This window comes from Pollicipes pollicipes, unplaced genomic scaffold (genome assembly GCF_011947565.3).
Source record: "Pollicipes pollicipes isolate AB1234 unplaced genomic scaffold, Ppol_2.1 Scaffold_3447;HRSCAF=4054_pilon_pilon_pilon, whole genome shotgun sequence".
In the NCBI taxonomy this organism is placed as follows: domain Eukaryota; kingdom Metazoa; phylum Arthropoda; class Thecostraca; order Pollicipedomorpha; family Pollicipedidae; genus Pollicipes; species Pollicipes pollicipes.
Window position 1 is genome coordinate 7,072,800 of NW_023596297.1, and position 20,413 is coordinate 7,093,212.

The 20,413-nt window shown below is 57.2% G+C and overlaps 1 protein-coding gene across 1 annotated transcript; it reads right to left on the reverse strand.

The window, feature by feature from the left end:
* Window positions 1-113: 113 nt before the first annotated feature.
* On the reverse strand, window positions 114-20,075 carry Dab (DAB adaptor protein; the record flags this gene model as incomplete). Its single annotated transcript, XM_037215631.1, is given in 4 exon segments — window positions 114-257; window positions 4,108-4,328; window positions 16,052-16,173; window positions 19,975-20,075. Coding segments are annotated over 3 exon segments (477 nt in total), but the record flags the coding sequence as incomplete, so codon positions are not given.
* Between the last annotated feature and the right edge of the window lie 338 nt (window positions 20,076-20,413).

Below are 20,413 nucleotides of genomic sequence, written 5' to 3' on the forward strand. Positions count from 1 at the left end.
ATGCAATGCCAGTACAGAACAAGCTGGCCAGAGACGCCACCTGAGCCAGGCCGACGAGCCCCACCGTTCCAGGCGCGGGCGCCGGGCCAAGCCGAGCGAGCGCGGGGCCTCACCTGGCCGGCGTCCTTCTCCGTCTTGACGCCAAAGAACTGGTGGCCCGTGTCGGGCGAGCCGAACACGTAGCCGAACGCCCGCTTGTCGGTCATGTCCTGCGCGATGAACGAGATCTTGTGCACCGGGTGGTGGTACAGGCAGTCCTGCGAGGCGGACACGGCGGCGGTGAGGCGCGCTGCACTGACGTCAGGGGGGTGCCATGGCCGCGGGGGGGGGGAAGTCAGCCACTGTCCGGTCCACAGCCTGCGGCGCGTCCGCGGACAGGCCGGACTGAGCGCGGCTAGAGGCGGACACTGGCGCTCGCTGCAGGTGCGATGCCTGGGCGTAAGTCGGTGACGACGGCACGCGGTCGTCACACACCGCCGCGGAACTGGGTGGCCACGTGCACAGGACCGAAGGCGTCACTGAACGGGCCTCCCACTCTGAGTACAGAGCTCGGGAACGTGCAGAACGGGGCTGCGTCTGACATTTCCGCACGTTTTGTACTATTCCGCGAACCAGCAAGACCGAAAAATACCCGGCGTGTTTTTGGATAGATGGTGCAGAAACTATACAGTACCAACCACGTGACAATCCTACCCCATCTACCTACCCCACAGCGGGTATACTGGCCCGGTACCTGGCGTGCACAGCGGAGCGGTACCAGCCCCAGACCTAACCAGTTCTGGTGGGCAGGATGCACCAGCGGGCAGAAGTTACCGGCGCTGTTTGGGGTGCGCCATTTGGGACTTGCCGATGTAGTGCTGCCGCCCGGACAGCGCGGTCACGCAGCCCTCCAACAGCGGGTACCCGTGCCACCGATGGGCCGCCTACACCACCAGGGGGAACCAAGGCCGTCGCGCAAGCCTATCTTCAGTCAAACAGACGACGGCAGACTTCAACCAGCGGTACATCGTCCGGATGGTGAACAAACTTCTACTGCTGGCAGTTCTGCTGGTCTGCCGGTGGGTATTCTCCAGAGCTTCAGTGCGCCATTACTGGGATACCCGCCCCTGATACAACTCATCTCCGGATAAAGTGGCTCGCAATGACCGCCGGACAACGCATCCTCTACGGGGTTATAACAGGACCTGCTCTTAATTTTATACGCAACGCAACAGACGTCAAATTTAAATGGCGGCAGTTTAATATCACTTACTCGTGACACGCAAATCACATGCACCCTTCGGCCGCCTCTATTTTAAACACGAGCGAGGTCAAAGGCCGAGCCTGTTTTAACGTTAGCCAGCCGGGACTTCGTGGCTTGGGAGCCCGTCCGTCCCGGTCAAACCCCTTGCTGAGGGGACCCGTATCTCTACAGCTCTCAAGTCGTTCGATCACGAATGATGCCCCTGCAATACTGCTATATGCCCATGTCATGTCAAACATTGTCCTTCATTCCCCACTTTCTAGCATCATTGGGTTACGATGGGAGCCTTTCACAGGCCCGCATCTGTTTGTGCAAAAGCGACACATATCCGCGTAGCGCCAAATTGCCATTTAACCTTCCAGCTTCCTGTGACGCTTCAGGCGCTGATGTGGCGTGATAACTGCGAACACTTCCGAGACCCTGCCGTCTGAACTGGCAATGGCCTTTAGGCTCTGGTCGTGCTGGGTTCTCGATTCGTCACGACATCTGCCTGTCAACTCCTCAGATATCGAGTCTTGAGCGTGCACAGCTTTTGAACATACAATACTGCCGTTATGACTCAAACGACCGTCAGCCGACTACCCCCACTGAAAAATACATATCCACGTACAACGCCCTCGTCAGTGTCACGTGGCTTCGGATCTGCATGTAAGCCGATCCGGTCCTTTCACGCTGTGAGGGAATCTAACCCGGCCGAAGCCCGCCGCTGGCGGAGCTCTCGGCGGCCCGGCACGGCGGTGGCCCTGCTCGGTCCCTCCCGGCGCCGCTGAGCCGCCGCCCCCCGATCAGGCCGCTCCAATGGTGCGACACAGAGCGGCCAACTGGCTCAAGTGGGCCGGGGCAACACGCCGTGAGTCACAGGTACACATCCGCGGGCGGAGGCGGGGAGGGGCGGGGGTGAGGGTGGGGGCGGCCCGAGTTCCCAGCTGCGCGGCCGATCCGGGCCACGGCGAGTGCTGCAGGGGCCGCGGCTGTCCCCCCCCCCCACACCGCTCAGCCCGGCCCCGCGGATCTGGCGGATGCCGGCACCTCCTCCTCACTGGCTCCTCGTCCCTCTCCCCCTCAGGCCTGGCGGGGCCCAACAGCAGCTCATTCACAGACGTAGTTCCTGGAGCGGCCGCCAGCATCCAAACCGTTGCATCCGGGGATGGTTGACCACGGAAAAACCCACCGGAACGGAACACCGGGCTGACCAGTATCAGACAGGATGTATCAGTCATCGGCTAAATTTGTCCGACTGTCTCTCACTCATTGTCGCATTACTGCATTATCACATCGGCACACCGCATCTTCATGTTACATATTACATTGCATACATGACAGATAATATTACCACATAATCACCTGGCATGTATATACATATATATATATATATATATATATATATATATATATATATATATAGCTATAAATACATAGGTAGCATAATACAATAGTGAAAAATATCATAGTGAAATTAGCTGCAAGTTTTCCGGAGACTTATTTCATTGATAATGACAGCATGCGTGACATTGACTTGCGTCTTAGATAATGATCCTATTCTCCGAATAAAACGCTTCCCGTGGTCAGAAAAATGGTACAGACGCATGCCGTCATTACTTTGTAACGGTTCATTCGTCCTGCCAACAAAAGTGCAGAAATAGTAGAAACGCTCAAGTAATATCACCATATTTTGGACGACGATTCTTCGTCAGGTGACTAGGATGCCTGAGGCGACTTTTATACAGCCAACCTATAATATCGCGCAAATAACTGACTATTAAAAATCACAAACGTTGTCGAGGAGTTCAAATGCTCCATCGATTGTGCGCGCCGACAAAACGCACACATCAGCAATATTACGACCAAGCTACCAATATGACAGTGCACCAGAGCGGGACGTGAAACCAGCTCAACGAAGGACAGTACGTCGCTCCGAATTGGTGGAGTATTCCATAATGCTGGCTTGGTAAAAGCATGCAAAAAAAGCGAAAACAAAATTCCCAGAAGTCGTTTGTATCCGAGACAAAGGTTCAACAATCCTCCGGCAGATGGAAGTGCAGGGCATTGGTCATGCGATGGGACAGCCCCTGGCGCTTAAGAATAGGCGTTATACAGGGGGACGACAGAGCCGGGTAAGGGCCCTACTGGTGTTCACCATTATACGAGGTGCCCACCAGTACTGCGCATGCGACCAGCTTTTCATAAAACCAAATGACCCATTTTGATCAAAACAAGCGCAGCGATGCAATTTTGAGCCGACACCACCACCAATGTTTTGTATGCTGTTGTTATGCATAATTGTGCCTATGTTGTCCGATGATGTTAGTAGGACCAATAAGCCGTCACAAAGTAATATAGGCACCCTTCTGAACTTTTTTCCCGATCATGGGACACTATTCAGCCGAATATATATATATATATATATATATATATATATATATATACATAACATACTACCATGTGCGTTGCACTACTTTGAATGTCAATAACTGGCAATGTCCGGACTTTCCAAGTCACGTGCTCAGCGTCCAAGGTCCTGTCAGGACGAAATGGCCGTCATGCACATTGCACAACCCGGAAAAACGCACGGAAGGAAAAGCAGCCCCGTTCCGGGTTTATGGGCTTCGTCACCTGTGACAATCTCGGACCTGCTACAGTCTAGAAACATATGAGCCTTGGGGACGGGAGAGCAGATCCACCTACCCTTCCGAAATCAGAAACGCCGCCGACGGGTTCGTCACAGCAGCGCCCAACCAGCCCCGGACATGGCATTTCTAGCCCGCGGGAGACGTGCGCCCGCCGACCCGCGGCGCCCGTACCCCCACCGGAGGCCGTCAGCTGCTGGTCAGCACGAGGCCCGGACCAGCCCTGACGCCACTCACCCCCGAGCGTTCGTCGCGCAGCCGGAGGCCGTCGATGCCGATGCTGATGACCACCTTCTGCTTGTGCTCGCCGGCGGCACGGATTGCCATCTTGAGCTCGGCCAGCGCGTCCTGACACATGCGGTCGCCGCGCGCCTCGGCCACCGCCAGCACGCCGATCAGCTTGCCCTTGAAGGTCACGCCCTGACCCTGGAAGCGCCGCGGGTCGTACCGCTCGCGATCTGGAACGGACGGGTACGTCAGAACGGCCCGCAGACGCGCGCCGGGATCACGCGGTAGCACGAGCTCCCGACAGCGCACGGGCGGAAATGGCAGCAGCGGATCGGATCCAGCATCCGGTCCAGAGCAGATGCAACATCCGGTCCAATATTGCCAACCCGCCGCCGGTGCGGTGGGGTGGCAACATCAACATGGACAACGTCGACATCCGGCCAGTGACATTTGGCGTAATCGTTCGTGTGCAAGAAGCTAAAACAGCCACCGACGAGGCAGCCACACGGAACCCATAAGACCCGGCGGGAGATAATGACTATGCATTTCTGAAAGCGGTGCTATGGGACCTTTTACCAGAAGCGTAACGGCGTCAAGTAGCATTCTCCATCCAGCTGAAAATGATACGATCGCAACTAACACGTTAACTGGTGGATGAAACTGCGGCATTCCGACCGCATTGCACGACGGTGTGCGGCTACTGTACACAAACATCAGTATTATCGGTGTACACGGGGTCTCAACCACAACAAACCCTCCAGGAGATGGGTCAGAGGAGCACCAGGTCTTCGTTTCGCAGGGCGACATCCCCAGCCGCCAAAACGAACCTGCCGCCGCACCCGCCGCCTGGAGCCGTCACTCGCCGCGGTTTAGTAACGCTCCGGCACCGCCGTCGCCCCTCCCGCAGCCCCAGACAGCACCGACGGCTCCGGTCCGGCAGTGACGGGCGGCGGCGCGGCCGTCCACTGCCTCCAGTCGCGCCACCGCGCGTGCCCCGAGCGAGGCCGGGCCGCGTCGCCGGCCGGCCGCATACCGGAGCAGTGACACCACGGCGAGCCGGCCGACAGAGCGCGGCCGCCGGCGCCGCCGCGCCCCCACGTACCGGTCAGCGAGCAGGCCGCCGGAGGCTCCGCAGCTGGTGCCAGCTCCATGGCAGCACAGCCGCCCCCGTCCTCCCCGGCGCATGACACAACTGCCGGCGGCGCGGCCGCACGTCGTTATATGTCGGCGGCGCCTATGCAGATGTGTCCGGGCCGCGGCCTGCCGCGCCAGATCGGGCCCATCTTCCTGCAGCGCCGCCGCCGGGTGCGTCACACGGCGGCCTTGCCCGGCCGTCAGCTGACAGCCCGGCCCGGCCGCGCGCCGCTGCGGAGCACGCGCTGTCCGTCGCCGGCCCGCGGGCGAGGCGACGACGCATAGCCTCCTGCACGACGACGCTGTGCCTCGCGGACGTCGACGCACCCCCCCCCCCCCCCCCGCACGCTCTCTGACGGCCGGCTGGCGGTGAGCCACCGGTGCGGCGGGGGACGCCCGGCCGCGCTGGCGGCCCCAGGTCCGGCCGGCGAGGAACGCGGAAGGCCGAGCGAGCCGGATAGCCGGCCGGCGCGCGCGCGCGGAGCGGCGCCGACACATCCCGCTCCACATCCCCGTGGTGACGCCCCGGCCGGTGGACCGACTACGTCAGTGCCGTACCGGGACGCGCTCCGCCCACGGCCTAACCGCTGGTGGCAGGGTGCCACTCCTCGGCGCCGGCCGCCGAGATCGAGACGGAGGTGGCGGCGCTCAACCCACCGCTGAGCTCATCTGGCACATCCGCGTCCGCGTCTGGCTTTCTTTAGAACCTCCCTTGCGGTCGTCCCACGCTCTCGCAGGACTTTACTTGATTGGCTTCCAGGAGGCACATTGTGTCTGCTGATATCTGTTGCTGCTCACAAACTGAGTAGCCACTTTTGAATCAACTCACCGGAGCTTCTTATGCCAAGCGCCTTTCAGTATCCGAATATAGATCAGGAACGGCGTAATCTGCCCGAGGAGATGGGGACGTGGCGACTGTAATCTCGAAACCCGATATCACGCCTTGGGCCACCACGTCTGGTGTCACGTGGAACGAATGGTCCTATTTTACCCTTAATTCCCTGTAATCCCCCCACGTCCGCACGAAAAATCGCCGGCCGGTTACATTGTTTCCGGCAATCTTCAAGACCTGTTGGAGATGCATTTTTGAGCCTCTTGACCACGTCATTCACCTGAACTAGGTACAGCCAAATACGAAAACGATTTTTCAGCTAAAACAGACGTTACAACACCTCACCTAATCACAATACTGTACACCCCATCATATTATGCTACTTGCTCACGCATTTCTTGGAAACGAATAATACTTCGTAAATGCAATTCTGAGCGCCGGCATTACTAAGTCCGGACAATTCCCAAAATATATCCCTACGGTCTTTCAATGCTCTCAGCAGCTGGACAGTTACAGACATACTTGAACCGGAACCCTGATGCGGGTCTCGCGGGCCCAAGCGTCCGCCGGTACTGGCACCCATTCAGAGGTGTTGCGACCGCAGCGTCCGCCGGTACTGGCACCCATTCAGAGGTGTTGCGACGCAGCGTCCGCCGGTACTGGCACCCATTCAGAGGTGTTGCGACGCAGCGTCCGCCGTATGCCCCTACTGGCACCCTTCAGGGTGTTGCGACGCAGCGTCCGCCGGTACTGGCACCCATCAGAGTGTTGCGACGCAGCGTCCGCGGTACTGGCACCATTCAGAGGTGTTGCGACGCAGCGTCCGCCGGTACTGGCACCCATTCAGAGGTGTTGCGACGCAGCGTCCGCCGGTCTGGCACCCATTCAGAGGTGTTGCGACGCAGCGTCCGACGCGGTCCTGACTGGCACCCATTCAGAGGTGTTGCACGCAGCGTCCGCCCGTACTGCACCCATTCAGAGGTGTTGCGACGCAGCGTCCGCCGGTACTGGCACATTCAGAGTGGTGCGACGCGCCGTCCGCCGGTACTGGCACCCATTCAGAGGTGTTGCGACGCAGCGTCGCGGTAAGCACCCGGTACTGGACACCCATTCAGAGTGTTGGCGACGCAGCGTCCGCCGGTACTGGCACCCATATCAAGTGTTGCGACGCGCGGCGCCGGTACTGGCACCCATTCAGAGGTGTTGCGACGCAGCCTCCGCCGGTACTGGCATCCATTCAGAGGTGTTGCGACGCAGCGTCCGCCGGTACTGGCATCCATTCAGAGGTGTTGCGACGCAGCGTCCGCCGGTACTGGCACCCATTCAGAGGTGTTGCGACGCAGCGTCCGCCGGTACTGGCATCCATTCAGAGGTGTTGCGACGCAGCGTCCGCCGGTACTGGCACCCATTCAGAGGTGTTGCGACGCAGCGTCCGCCGGTACTGGCACCATTCAGAGGTGTTGCGACGCAGCGTCCGCCGGTACTGGCACCCATTCAGAGGTGTTGCGACGCAGCGTCCGCCGGTACTGGCACCCATTCAGAGGTGTTGCGACGCAGCGTCCGCCGGTACTGGCACCCATTCAGAGGTGTTGCGACGCAGCGTCCGCCGGTACTGGCACCCATTCAGAGGTGTTGCGACGCAGCGTCCGCCGGTACTGGCACCCATTCAGAGGTGTTGCGACGCAGCGTCCGCCGGTACTGGCACCCATTCAGAGGTGTTGCGACGCAGCGTCCGCCGGTACTGGCACCCATTCAGAGGTGTTGCGACGCAGCGTCCGCCGGTACTGGCACCCATTCAGAGGTGTTGCGACGCAGCGTCCGCCGGTACTGGCACCCATTCAGAGGTGTTGCGACGCAGCGTCCGCCGGTACTGGCACCCATTCAGAGGTGTTGCGACGCAGCGTCCGCCGGTACTGGCATCCAGTCAGAGGTGTTGCGACGCAGCGTCCGCCGGTACTGGCACCCATTCAGAGGTGTTGCGACGCAGCGTCCGCCGGTACTGGCACCCATTCAGAGGTGTTGCGACGCAGCGTCCGCCGGTACTGGCACCCATTCAGAGGTGTTGCGACGCAGCGTCCGCCGGTACTGGCACCCATTCAGAGGTGTTGCGACGCAGCGTCCGCCGGTACTGGCACCCAGTCAAAGGTGCGGCGACGCAGCATCCGCCGGTACTGGCACCCATTCAGAGGTGTTGCGACGCAGCGTCCGCCCGTACTGGCACCCAGTCAGAGGTGTGGCGACGCAGCATCCGCCCGTGCTGGCACCCAGTCAGAGATGTGGCGACGCAGCGCAGGCACGGCCAGGCCGAGCTGCACAGCAGCCCGACACAGCGGAGCCTGCCTGGTGACATGCCACCTCGAGTCACCTCAGCCCCCCTCCGGTCTCCAGATGCGCAACGAACCTGGCTGGGCGCGGACGTATCGCGACCGCCGTTCATCCCGCAAAAAACGATAACGAGCCGCAAAAGGTTCGTTATCTGTTTAAGGGTTCCGAACCGCACAAGGTTCGTAATCCGTAAGTCTCCACATTCGTATGGGGTTCTGAGCTGAAATAACCATTTTGAAGAGCATTCGGTGCAGTTTACAGCCCTGGCCCTATTAAGACCTAAACCCCTGTAGGTTCTGAGTAACACACCCACGAAGATGTGCAGACTACTTCGCAAGGCCTATTTTAAAGCCATTCAGGCATGCTTGACGCCACAGCAACGTCATTGAATCCTGCTACCCACAGGCCAGGCGACGTTCACAGCCAGGTTGACCATTAACGTTCAGCCGTTTAGATCTGGCGTCCGTGAGCGCCATTTCCAAATATCGTCGTCATTTGGCTCTAAAAAAGTTCTAACAAAATGTTTAGCAAGGTGCGGAAACTTCAATTACGGAACACGTTTTGTGCTGCATAAATAAGAAGTTGAACATGGTTTCTTTCCTTGCTAATTACTACAGAAATAAGACTTATAATGGAATAACTTGAGACTGGAACTTGAACTTCAGACTTGAAAGAAAAGCACGATAACCGAGCATGTAAATACAAGTTAACATCACAACCTCACCCATAAATATACCAGAACACCACGAGAAATGGTCAAAACAAGAGCACATAACCCTGCTTAGCTCAGCGTACACTTCCAGGCAGTACCGCCACATCTCGACGGGTTTGAAGTACCGGCACATGACAATCTCGCACGGCTGGTTTGGCAGTACCTCGACAGCATACAAATGCTCCATTTCGCAATCAAACAATGTCTTATTGAGGGGCACATTTGCTAAATAAAAAACTGTGTTGTCTGGAGCACTCTTTTTCACTGTAAGGTACACCAACTGTTATAAGTGATGTTTTTTCATCGTATGTAATGCTTGCATTAATATCCATGTGAAACATTCTCATACGACAGTGGCTACAGCTTCCAGTGCGCCGGGCACGCTGAGTCGCTGCGACGACCTCGCGCTTCCGTTCCACCGGACCACGCGACCGACCGGTGCTATCGGTGCGGGGTTACGTGATATCCGGCTGCCTGGGGTGCCGTTTCCGGCTGCTGCGGGAGTCGGGCCGGGCCCGAACCGATACGGCGAGCTTAACACCTTCCGGAGCACTCCGGGGGCGTGCAAGGCCACGCCACCCGACACATCACGTGGTTGCCATTCGATGCCGGGATGACAGCGGGGGGGGGGGGGGGGGGCTCGCGGCTGCAGCTGAACCGGACAGGCAGCAGGAAAAATCGGCCGACTGCGCCGCGCTGGCGCTAACAACGGCAATGGTCATGGCAAATGCACTGACCGGGCGCCTTATTACCAACATGAATTGTCCAAATCTGTTGTCCACGTAAACAGTAAAGAAAGGCTTCGCCTTACTAAATAATACATAGGACGCAATCGAAACATCGCCACGGCACAGAAACCCAACCGACCGACAGGGGGAGGGGGGATGAACTGCTGACCGTGTGCGATATTCACTGGATAGTCAACGGCGAGCCGTAGCACAGCGCCCACCCAACCGCAGGAAAGCTGGGAGAAGAACACAAACTGCGTCTTCGCGTGAACAAGGCGTTTCACCACCCTTCAATCCCTGAGTCGAAAACCACCAGCAGCGTCAACACACCGCCAGTCTCTGGCATGGCAAGCGACGGGGGACCGCCGACGCTCTCAGGCTGACGGTCGCACCGATCCAGGTCACCATCTGCCGTGACGTGACCCGCCGTCTGGCAGCGCCTCGAGCCGCAGCGCTGTCATCGACACGCAGGCGCGCCGTCGCGTGCCCGGCTCGCAACTGTGTGTTACCCGGATCGGAGGCGCATTTCAACATACCACGCGTGTCTCGAAAGATAAACCCATGGCACATGAATTAGTACTAATTCACTGGTGCCCTAAATATCGTCAATAGAGAAGTGCGAGCACCAAAAGCAAATGCCACCACGGCGGCAGTCCGGCAAGATCAGATGAAGCCCGCCGCCCGGTGCGGCGATCTCGTGGAGAGCGTGAGACACTCAGGCCGACCCGCTCCGGGAGCGGCAGCTGACGGCTGGGCTCGCGACACCCGTTTCCCACGGGCGGCGCACGACAGACGGCCGCCCGCTCCCGCACCGTCCTGCTCTGGCTGGGACAGACCAAGAGTCGCGGAACGTCTTGCGCTGGCTGGGACGGACCCAGCATCACAGAACACGCCCTCTGCACTGGCTGGGACAGACCCAGCATCGCCGAGCACGTCCTGTACTGACTGGCACAGACCCAGCATCACAGAACAAGTCCTGTACTGGCTGGCACAGCTCCAGCATCACAGAACAAGTCATGCACTGGCTGAGACAGGCCTAGCATCACGAAACACGCCCTGCGTCGACACCGTGATATTTAACGGTTTGAATTGCCATTCTGGGATCGGCGGAACCTTTTGGAAGTAAAACTCATTGGAAACATGAGAATCGGAATTTCCTTACGCCTGCTTCATTCAAGTGCACCAGACAAACCCAGGTATAGCTTGGACGGCCATGACGCCAGAACGCCACAAAGACATGCCGAGCATTTCTCCAGGCCATTGTCATTCAAGCCCACATCGGTGAGACTGGCCTTTGTCTGTGCGTGTATTGTACACTGTGGGTACGGGTGGGGCTCTGGACATTGTCGCTCCGCGTGGCACGGCCACGGTGAAGGTCGGTAAATCGGCCACGACCTGACTGCTTGCGGCCGTGCGTGCGCCACGCAAGACCGGTGCGCCAACACACCGGTTTCGCTGGATTACGACACGTTGCTTTGCATTTAATCACGGTCTGCCTGCTTGACCAGCGCGGCGGCTGTTTACCTTGATCGATAAGTGGGATGACATATGCAAATCCGCTCATTATGTCCGTGCACCCATCCAGTCACAGCCTCACTGACTGGCGGCCTGGGCAGATTGTGCCAAAGTCCAGTGCAGCATGCCGGGCCCGAGCGCCCAGCCGCCGCTCCGATACCAGACACGGGCGTGAGTGCGTCCCGACCGCGGGTGTTTATATTACGGAGCGGATGATCAGCGTGCTATGGCATGCAACAGATCCCCTCCCCCGAGAGAAGCCGTCCAATCTGCAGGTCTGGAAAATGCGGCGGCACCAGGCGACCACGGCAGCGGATGTGAGAGAATCGTTTGGTTGGCACAGCCTGGAGCGTTGGCTGTCGGTGTTGCTACGCCACGGCACAACAGTCCGTAATGAATAGCGATATCAAGCCAGCGATATGGCATCGATAAAAACGGCAACAAGGTGCACATCTCACATCATCCGCCGCCAGCTCTACAGCTAGGCCGCAGGGCACTGTTCTGGCCCGCCCACCCCCTCCTAGAGCTAACCACACGCCCACCCTCTCCCAGAGGTGACCACACGCCCACCCTCTCCCAGAGGTGACCACACGCCCACCCTCTCCCAGAGGTGACCACACGCCCACCCTCTCCCAGAGGTGACCACACACGCCCACCCTCTCCCAGAGGTGACCACACGCTCACCCTCTCCCAGAGGGGACCACACGCTCACCCTCTCCTAGAGCCGACCACACGCCCACCCTCTCCCAGAGGTGACCACACGCCCACCCTCTCCTAGAGCCGACCACACGCCCACCCTCTCCTAGAGCCGACCACACGCCCACCCTCTCCTAGAGCCGACCACACGCCCACCCTCTCCCAGAGGGGACCACACGCTCACCCTCTCCTAGAGCCGACCACACGCCCACCCTCTCCCAGAGGTGACCAACACGCCCACCCTCTCCTAGAGCCGACCACACGCCCACCCTCTCCTAGAGCCGACCACACGCCCACCCTCTCCTAGAGCCGACCACACGCCCAACCTCTCCCAAAGCCGACCACACGCCCACCCTCTCCCAGAGGTGACCACACGCCCACCCTCTCCCAGAAGTGACCACACGCCCACTCTCTCCCAGAGCAGGCCACACGCCCACCCTCTCCTAGAGCCGACCGCACACCCACCTTCTACCAGAGCAGACCACACGCCCACCCTCTCCTAGAGCCGACCGCACACCCACCTTCTCCCAGAGCTGATCACATACACCCTCTCCCAGAGCTGACCACATGCCCACCCTCTCCCAGAGCTGAGCACACATACATCCTCTCCCAGAGCTGACCACATGCCCACCCTCTCCCAGAGCTGACCACATGCCCACCCTCTCCCAGAGCTGACCACATGCCCACCCTCTCCGAGGGCTGACCACATGCCCACCGTCTCCCAGAGCTGACCACATGCCCACCCTCTCCCAGGGCTGACCACACGCCCACCCTCTGCCAGAGCAGACCACACATCCACCCTCTCCCAGAGGTGACCACACGTCCACCCTCTCCCAGAGGTGACCACAAGCCCACCCTCTCCCAGAGCTAAGCACAAACACACACCCTCTCCAAGAGCTGACCAAATGCCCACCCTCTCCCGGAGCTGAGCACACACACACCCTCTCCCAGAGCTGACCACATGCCCACCCTCTCCCAAGGCTGACCACACGCCCACCCTCTGCCAGAGCTGACCACATGCCCACCCTCTCCCAGGGCTGACCACACGCCCACCCTCTGCCAGAGCTGACCACACAGCCCGGCACCAGAGCTGACCACACACCCGCGCCAGAGCACGGCGGCAGCCAGGCTGTCAACGTCACCGCGCCGCTGTCCATCGCCTCGCGTCCACGTGGCCGGCGGGCAGCACACACTTACAGAGCGGACGGCGCAGCGTGTGCCGGCTGCCCAACGACTCGTAGCCGGCCGGCTCGAACATCTCCACCGCGGCGGCGGGCTCACACACACGCGTGCACACGTGGACGGCGGGGCGGGCGGCGCGGCCAGACTGGACTCCGGAGGAGGCGTGTCCCGGCCGCAGCTGTGTCCGCCGCCGCCGTCGCCGCCGCCGCACCGGTCACGCCGGCTGAATCGATGTCGCCATTGATCGGCGCCCCGCCGGTCGGCCGGCACGCGGGCTATCGACCGCGCGCGCGCAGCACCGCGGCTCCCGCCGCCCACTCCGGCCGGCACCAGCGCCGGCACCGGACACCGCCGGCTGGTGACGCGGCCGCGGCAACGGCCTGGCTCGCTACAGTCACTAAGTGCTGCAGCGTAGCTCCCTACATTCTCCATCCACTGCCGTCTGGCTCTCTACCTTCAGCGCGCGCTGCAGTATGGGCCCTGATGTCACCTCTTGCTCCCAGCGACCATCACGCGCTGCAGTCTGGCTCTCTACTATAGGCCGCCACGGGAAAACTTACTCTACCCCACCCAACCCCTTCCCAAGGGGCTGTCCCCAATCCTCCGTACCGCATCCACCCATTTCCCAAGGGGCTGTCACCATTTCTCCTATACTCCATCCACCCACTTTCCGAGGGAAAATTTCCCGGTCGCCAACAGATACCCACTCCTGACGTTAAATTATTCCTGACCCCTTCCCCACCCGTTTGCGTTCTGCGGCACCACTAGGTTTGTGATGAGAAGCTCCAGGAATCTCTACAACCAACTTACTGCACGCGTTGCTAATTGCAAAAACTGTGCGCATGCGGTTCGCTATGCCTAAAAGTAAACCCAAGCAGTAGCACTGTATAACATTTTTGAACTATCTGCCCATTTCGTACATTGTCATCGTAAACAGCAGCCTGGCTCTCCACAACCATGTGCTACAGACTGAAGACAACAGCCTGGCACCCTACCACAGCCATGTGCTACTGACTTGCTACCTATTGTCATCGTTAACAGTCTGGCTCTCTATTACAGCCATGTGCTACGGACTGGCTATATCCATTATCACTAGGTTCAGCGGTGTGATCATCCACCATGATCATGCGCTGCCGCCTGGCTATCTACTGTCTCCATCCATTGCAGGCTGACCATCTACCGTCACCATGCACTAGTCTGGCTTTCTACCGCCGTCATATCCCACAGCCCAGACTTCTGTCGCCACCATGGCCCGCGGTTCGGACTGCCATCGCCACCATCTCCCGCAGCTTCGGACTGCTGCCGCCACCATGTCCCGCAGTTCGGACTCCTACAATCACCATCTCCCGCAGTTCGGACTGCTGCCGCCACCATGTCCCACAGTTCGGACTGCTGCCGCCACCATGTCCTGCAGCTTGTCTCCCAGCAGTTTCCAGTCTGTGCAGTCTGGCTTCCTCACGTCACCATGTGTCGCCGCCATGGAAACCTGAGCCGGTGAAATCGCAAAGGACGCTGGCGAACTGGCCCGGAAGCGCCCGTGACACGTGGCTGCCAGCGGCGGCCGGGCGGCGAAAGATGGTAGCGACTCGGCTCCGCGGGAGACAGGCGAAACTCCGCGGAGGACGGGCAAAAACGGCTCGGTAACACAGCTGTGGCACCGGCTGCACGACAGCGCTGCGGCTGGACCGACGGCTTGACGACAGCCGGGGCGTGGGGAGGGACGATATCTCAGGCTCACCTTAGCGAGTAAACAGCGGCTGGTTTTATTTGAGCCCGTTTGCTGGCCTCTAAGTTGTCGAGATAGGCCTCCCTCGTTAGCCGTACCATCATTTATAAAATGGAAAGGAAGCTTATTACTGGGGCCAATTGCCAGTGGAGTAGCAAATGGTTGTTTGAGCTCTCGTCACACCCAAAAAGGCCCGGGGCAGCGATGCTACGCTGCGCCCGGATTTTCACGCTGGTTTCACGTCTGCATCCATACTAGGACAGGGCATCTACAACGGACCGTTGAACGTGGGATGCATGCAGGCCGTCGTCACATTTGATGCACGGCATTAATTCAGCCTTAGATGTTATTCAGCAATTATTGCCGTCGCATCTTTCTACGCCTTGCATAACAATTGTACATCACATGAAAACGTGCCAGGCGGTCCGTCCCGAAGATATTTTAGCGCAGTCATTCGGTACCCAACACATTTAGGCGGTCGCAAATCAAATACCCACGCAATGCTTTCACGCAAAGTGGCACTCTCCACGCAGCCAGTCTAGCCACATAGAAATGTGATTTTTTACCACCCTACTTCTGCATTAATTCAAGAGCACATGATGGCGGTAAAGACAACTGAAAATGTGGAGGAGGGTGTTCGTCTTTTCGATAACAATTATACATGGTTGCCATCGAAAACGATCTAGTTAAACTGCATTAGACCCGCCATTATTTTGTTGCGTCCGTTAAAGCGAACTCCAAAGATAACCAGGGTAAGCAAGAGCACACTAGGCTGAGCCTCTCTGTTTTCATTCACGTCTAGTCGGAAAAAGCAGCACTGCCAAGCCTAACAGGTGCTGTGCAAAAACACGAAACATTACCAGGGGCATACGAAGTGACACAAACCGGGGGTAACCTAGTTACGTTCTGAGGAGTACTCTTCCGCTTCTGAAGCGAACAGAGACGGCACAACTGTCGGCCCAGCCGCCCGGCCCCGTGCCCCTTGCGCTGGGGGCCACTGGGAGCCGCCGGGGGCCGCCGGGGGCACCGCCGGGGGCAGCAGGGGCCGCCGGGGGCAGCGGGCCGCCGGGGGCAGCGGGCCGCCGGTCTGGAGTGCGGCTCACCAGGCGCCGGCGGCGGGCGGGCGGCCGCCTCTCGGCTGCGGCCCAGCGATCGGCCCAGCGTGCCGACGCGCCACGAGCGGCCTGCAGAGTCGGACGAGCCGGACCGGTTCATCGCGGCCGCCCTGTCGACAGATGGTGCGTGTTACACAGGCACGACAGACACATCGCGACGGCTCTGGTCACCATGGCGAGGGCGCATTGCATGTGAATGTTGTGGGCAAGCCTTAAGGTCTTTCTTATTCTTGGCGCGATTAGACAATTCTGATGATTCTAAAGCGACGATTTTCAGCCCTTATCAACCCAGAAAACCTGGAAGTTTTACCAGTTTTGCTGCTTACTGCCGACCGCACCGTTGCTGCCACACAACACGGCCGAGCGTTGTGTGTGGTACCCGCCTCCAATCGAGCGCGCGTTAAGGTCAAACCGCCACTGCCACACCACACGAACGAGTGTTGTGTCTGGTATCCGCCTCCTATCGATCTCGTATCGTATCGAGGCCAGGCAGTGCAGCAGTCTTGCCGCATCAAAAGCAAACTAACGGTTGAACGAAATCTTCAAATGAAACGGGAAAGTGCGCACCAAGATTCTGCACATCGAATCGAACAATTTTCCGGTAGACCCAACGCCTTTGACAGCGCTTCCGCTGCACAGTAACGCAGCGCCAACAGCCAGTGATGGTACCAGATGCAACCCCCCCCCCCCCCCCGGCATGTTCCCTGGACACCTAGCTATCTAACCAGCATTGTTGACAGACCGTCCTCCCTAACAAATGCACACTGGACATAAGGTATGCAACCAGACCCGCCAGTATATGACATACATTACAAGCATACCAGTCATCGTACTTAACAGTGCTGTACAGGATGTCACACTGTTCGCTAGTCCTAGCATGACAACCAAGCATTGTTCATACACTCATGGCCCGTGCAATGGCATGCATTGATGTGACACCGAACCAGGTCGCCGGCGCTGTACAACCGGTCACCAACACGGTGTAGAGCATGCACTTGCCGACAGCGGCAGCGGTGTGGCAATATTTGGCCGCTTGGTCGGCAAGGACGTGGATGTTTTAAATGTTTCTGCAGCCCCAGCTGGGGTCACTGTCCGTCCCCATGCCCTCGCTAGGAATTGGCCACTCAGCATTGAGCCGGATGGCGGTCAATCCAATTTAGACGCCCCGGGCTCGGCAAATCAGGCCAGAATGGCAGGACAGGTCAGAATGACAGGGTCCAAGGTCAACAGGCAAAGATTAGCAGCCAAGGAAACGCTCCGTGGGGCGCAAGCCGTCATGGAGGCAGGAGTCTGGAAGTGCGCATTCATATCTGCATCATCGGCACCCCGCTGGAGCATTTGCAACCATGTGAAGCACGCACTCACGCACACACACACACACGCACGCACGCACGCACGCACGCACGCACGCACGCACGCACGCACACGCAGCTGCAGCGCCCGCAGAGAGCAGGCCGCAGCCGCCGTGCACACGGAGCCGCGGCACGGCGCGTCACGCACTCGGCGCCGCGCACGTCTGACGTCACGCTGCACAGCATGACGGCGTCACTCCGCCCCCGTGGAGCCGCGTCCGGCAGTAGCGCGTCCGGCGGGCGGCACGCGAGCCCCGCTCGCCGGGCGCCGGCAGCATGCGGCGTGCTCGCGCGTCCGGCCGGCCGGCGGCGCGCCGCGCGACACACAGAGCGGCAGCACGTGCACGGGCCGGGCGCCGCTGAATCATGCCCGCCAGCCGCTGGGCCCTCTGAGTCAGCAGCGGCAGCGGCGGGGAGCACTGACGCAGCTCCCGCCGCCCGGCCCGACCAGTGCCACCGCTGCGGACACCCGACGCTCACCACTCCTCGAGACCAGGCCCTTTGTGACAATCTAAAACAGATCACTTCTTGCAACCTCCTAGTTACCAGTCCTTGAGCATTACCTATATCATTCCTCAATGCCCCTGCAAGACCATCCCAAAAGCATTTGTTCTGAATTGTCACTGCCTAAGAGATAGGTGGTCCGAATTTGTAAGCAGTTGGAGAGAAAGATCATTGTCCCAAACAATTGCTAAGTTGGACTATGAACAGAAAATAACCAAAACAGATCTAAAGATGTGAGAAGTGGCAAATTAAAGATTACATAGAGCACATATTTTTGCTCACTATATAAGTTTAATAAATCAGTGTGATCATCTTAAAATATAATTGCTCCTGAATTTACTACTTCTAGTTTGCATAAAGCAGAGATTGTCAATCATAACTAGCCTGTTGTCAGGTACAGTTAGAGCTGCTTTAAGCTCAAGGTGCTAAGTTGTTGAAATGCTATGATGCATTTTTGTCTTCATTTTTCCCAGGCGCCCCCAGTATTACCATTGCCACTGACAGATGGAAGCATTCACTTACTTTAAGGGTCTTTAAATTTAACTAGGAAACAAATTTTCAGAACTTTTTGCATGCAATCCAGTTTTTGACCATATAGTAATGCATGCCAATAATATGACATTGTCCTGCATGGAGAACTAAGACCCAAATTGGTAAGCATATGCAAACTAACACACTTTATGTAACAGCTTTACAATCATGGGACACAGAATCATTTCTGCACATGGCATGACCAGTCTGTCCCTGTGTACTCTAGTGTCACCTGCAAATATTAATAGATTACTTCAGCTGGTCACTTAAAATATGCTGGCATTTATATTCACCCAGATTGTACTTTCCAGACTGATGCATGTCCAATGTTTACAAATAAAAGTGATGAATATGATGATGATTTAGGCTTTAGAATGTGCTAGTAGTACGGCACCTATAATATAAAAATGTAGGTTATAAAAATATAACTATGTGCCAGGCCTGGGTCAGACAGCCAATAGCATAAAACCTGTAGAGCTTACCAAACCATTGAAATATAAATCATCACATTTTAAATAAAATTACTAACCTAAATAGCTCATGGTTAAATTATTATCACTTATCATCACTTAAAAGAGCTAAACTTAAAAAACTTACGCTGATAACATAATCCTAACAATTTATTAGGATGGAAAGGAAGAGCTGATCATGAACCATTTACACCAGCCATGGGCCGGTTTGAAAATGATCACTGACTGATATATTTCTGGAAAGTGAAGGAACAGAGGCATTCGGCTGACCCAACACAATTAAGATTGCCACAAAACATTGTTATTTGATGTTATATTTGTATGGTCTGAAAAAATGACACCTGGTAAAGCCAAAGCATGGCAAAGGGTCCAAATGATGCCAAACACACTGGGTCGCCCCTTGTATGTGAAGATCAGACTGCTAAAACATACATCATGTCAAACATGTATGTATGTATGTATGAATGTATCATGCAAACATGGGGTAGCATCAAGATCAACATGACAATTTCAGTGCACATCCATTGTAAACATACGCCCTTTGAGTTTTGAACACAGTGCGCACCAATTTCAGCACAAAACAAAGTCAATGTTTCCAGCAATTACTATGTGGCAAAGGTACTTCCAGGGAAAACTAAGCCTTGCAATCCTTTCATTAAAACAAGGATGTGAGAATCCATGCCCTGAGTTTGGCAACCACGAGTACAACATTAGTGCACTTATATCACACATGCACTGAGTGCAGGGAATGGACTTTTTGCAGGCTGGCAGGGAGGTAATATTGATCTCCAACACCAGTGCCACTCACATTTTAGGGACACCCCACACCCTCGATTTCACAGCGAAGGCTCTTCAGCCAGCATCTGAACCGCTCACAGTTTGAGTGACTCCTACCTAAAACCTGACAACACGGCACGGTAGTTCGCCGGCCGTCGAACTTTCCTTGCCTACCCAGGTGCGTAGGTACCTATGGAACTGCGCGTTCGCCGGCCTGCTGGAATGTCACACATTCGACAAACGTCCCATACAGACGCCCAACGACGGCTGAACTTACCCGTTAGTTTGTGTGAGCTACCATGCAAATACACGCCTCGTTTTCTTTCACCCGCGACTGCAACAGCGCGCGACACTGCGAATGCTTCCCATCCTCTTCCCGCGTCGTTTGCGTCGACTGACGGGGGCGAAATGTTCCAATCCTGAAATCCTCGGTGGTCTAAATTACTGCGATATTTTGTGTTCGCTACCTCATCTCGAATTCCTCACAAAGTGCATAAAGTCACCACATATTACGACACATAATGGGTAACTAGCGTTGAAAAAGTTGCAAAAATCGGCTCTCAGCAGATTTTTTGCAAATTTAGTATAATTCATATGTTGCTACCAACACGTTGAAACAAATGTGAAACCTGACATTGCAATAGAGTATATGGATGCGTTTGTAAAATAACGCGTCTGTTAAGTGAGTAAGCTATTTGGGCAAAATTAACCAGTCA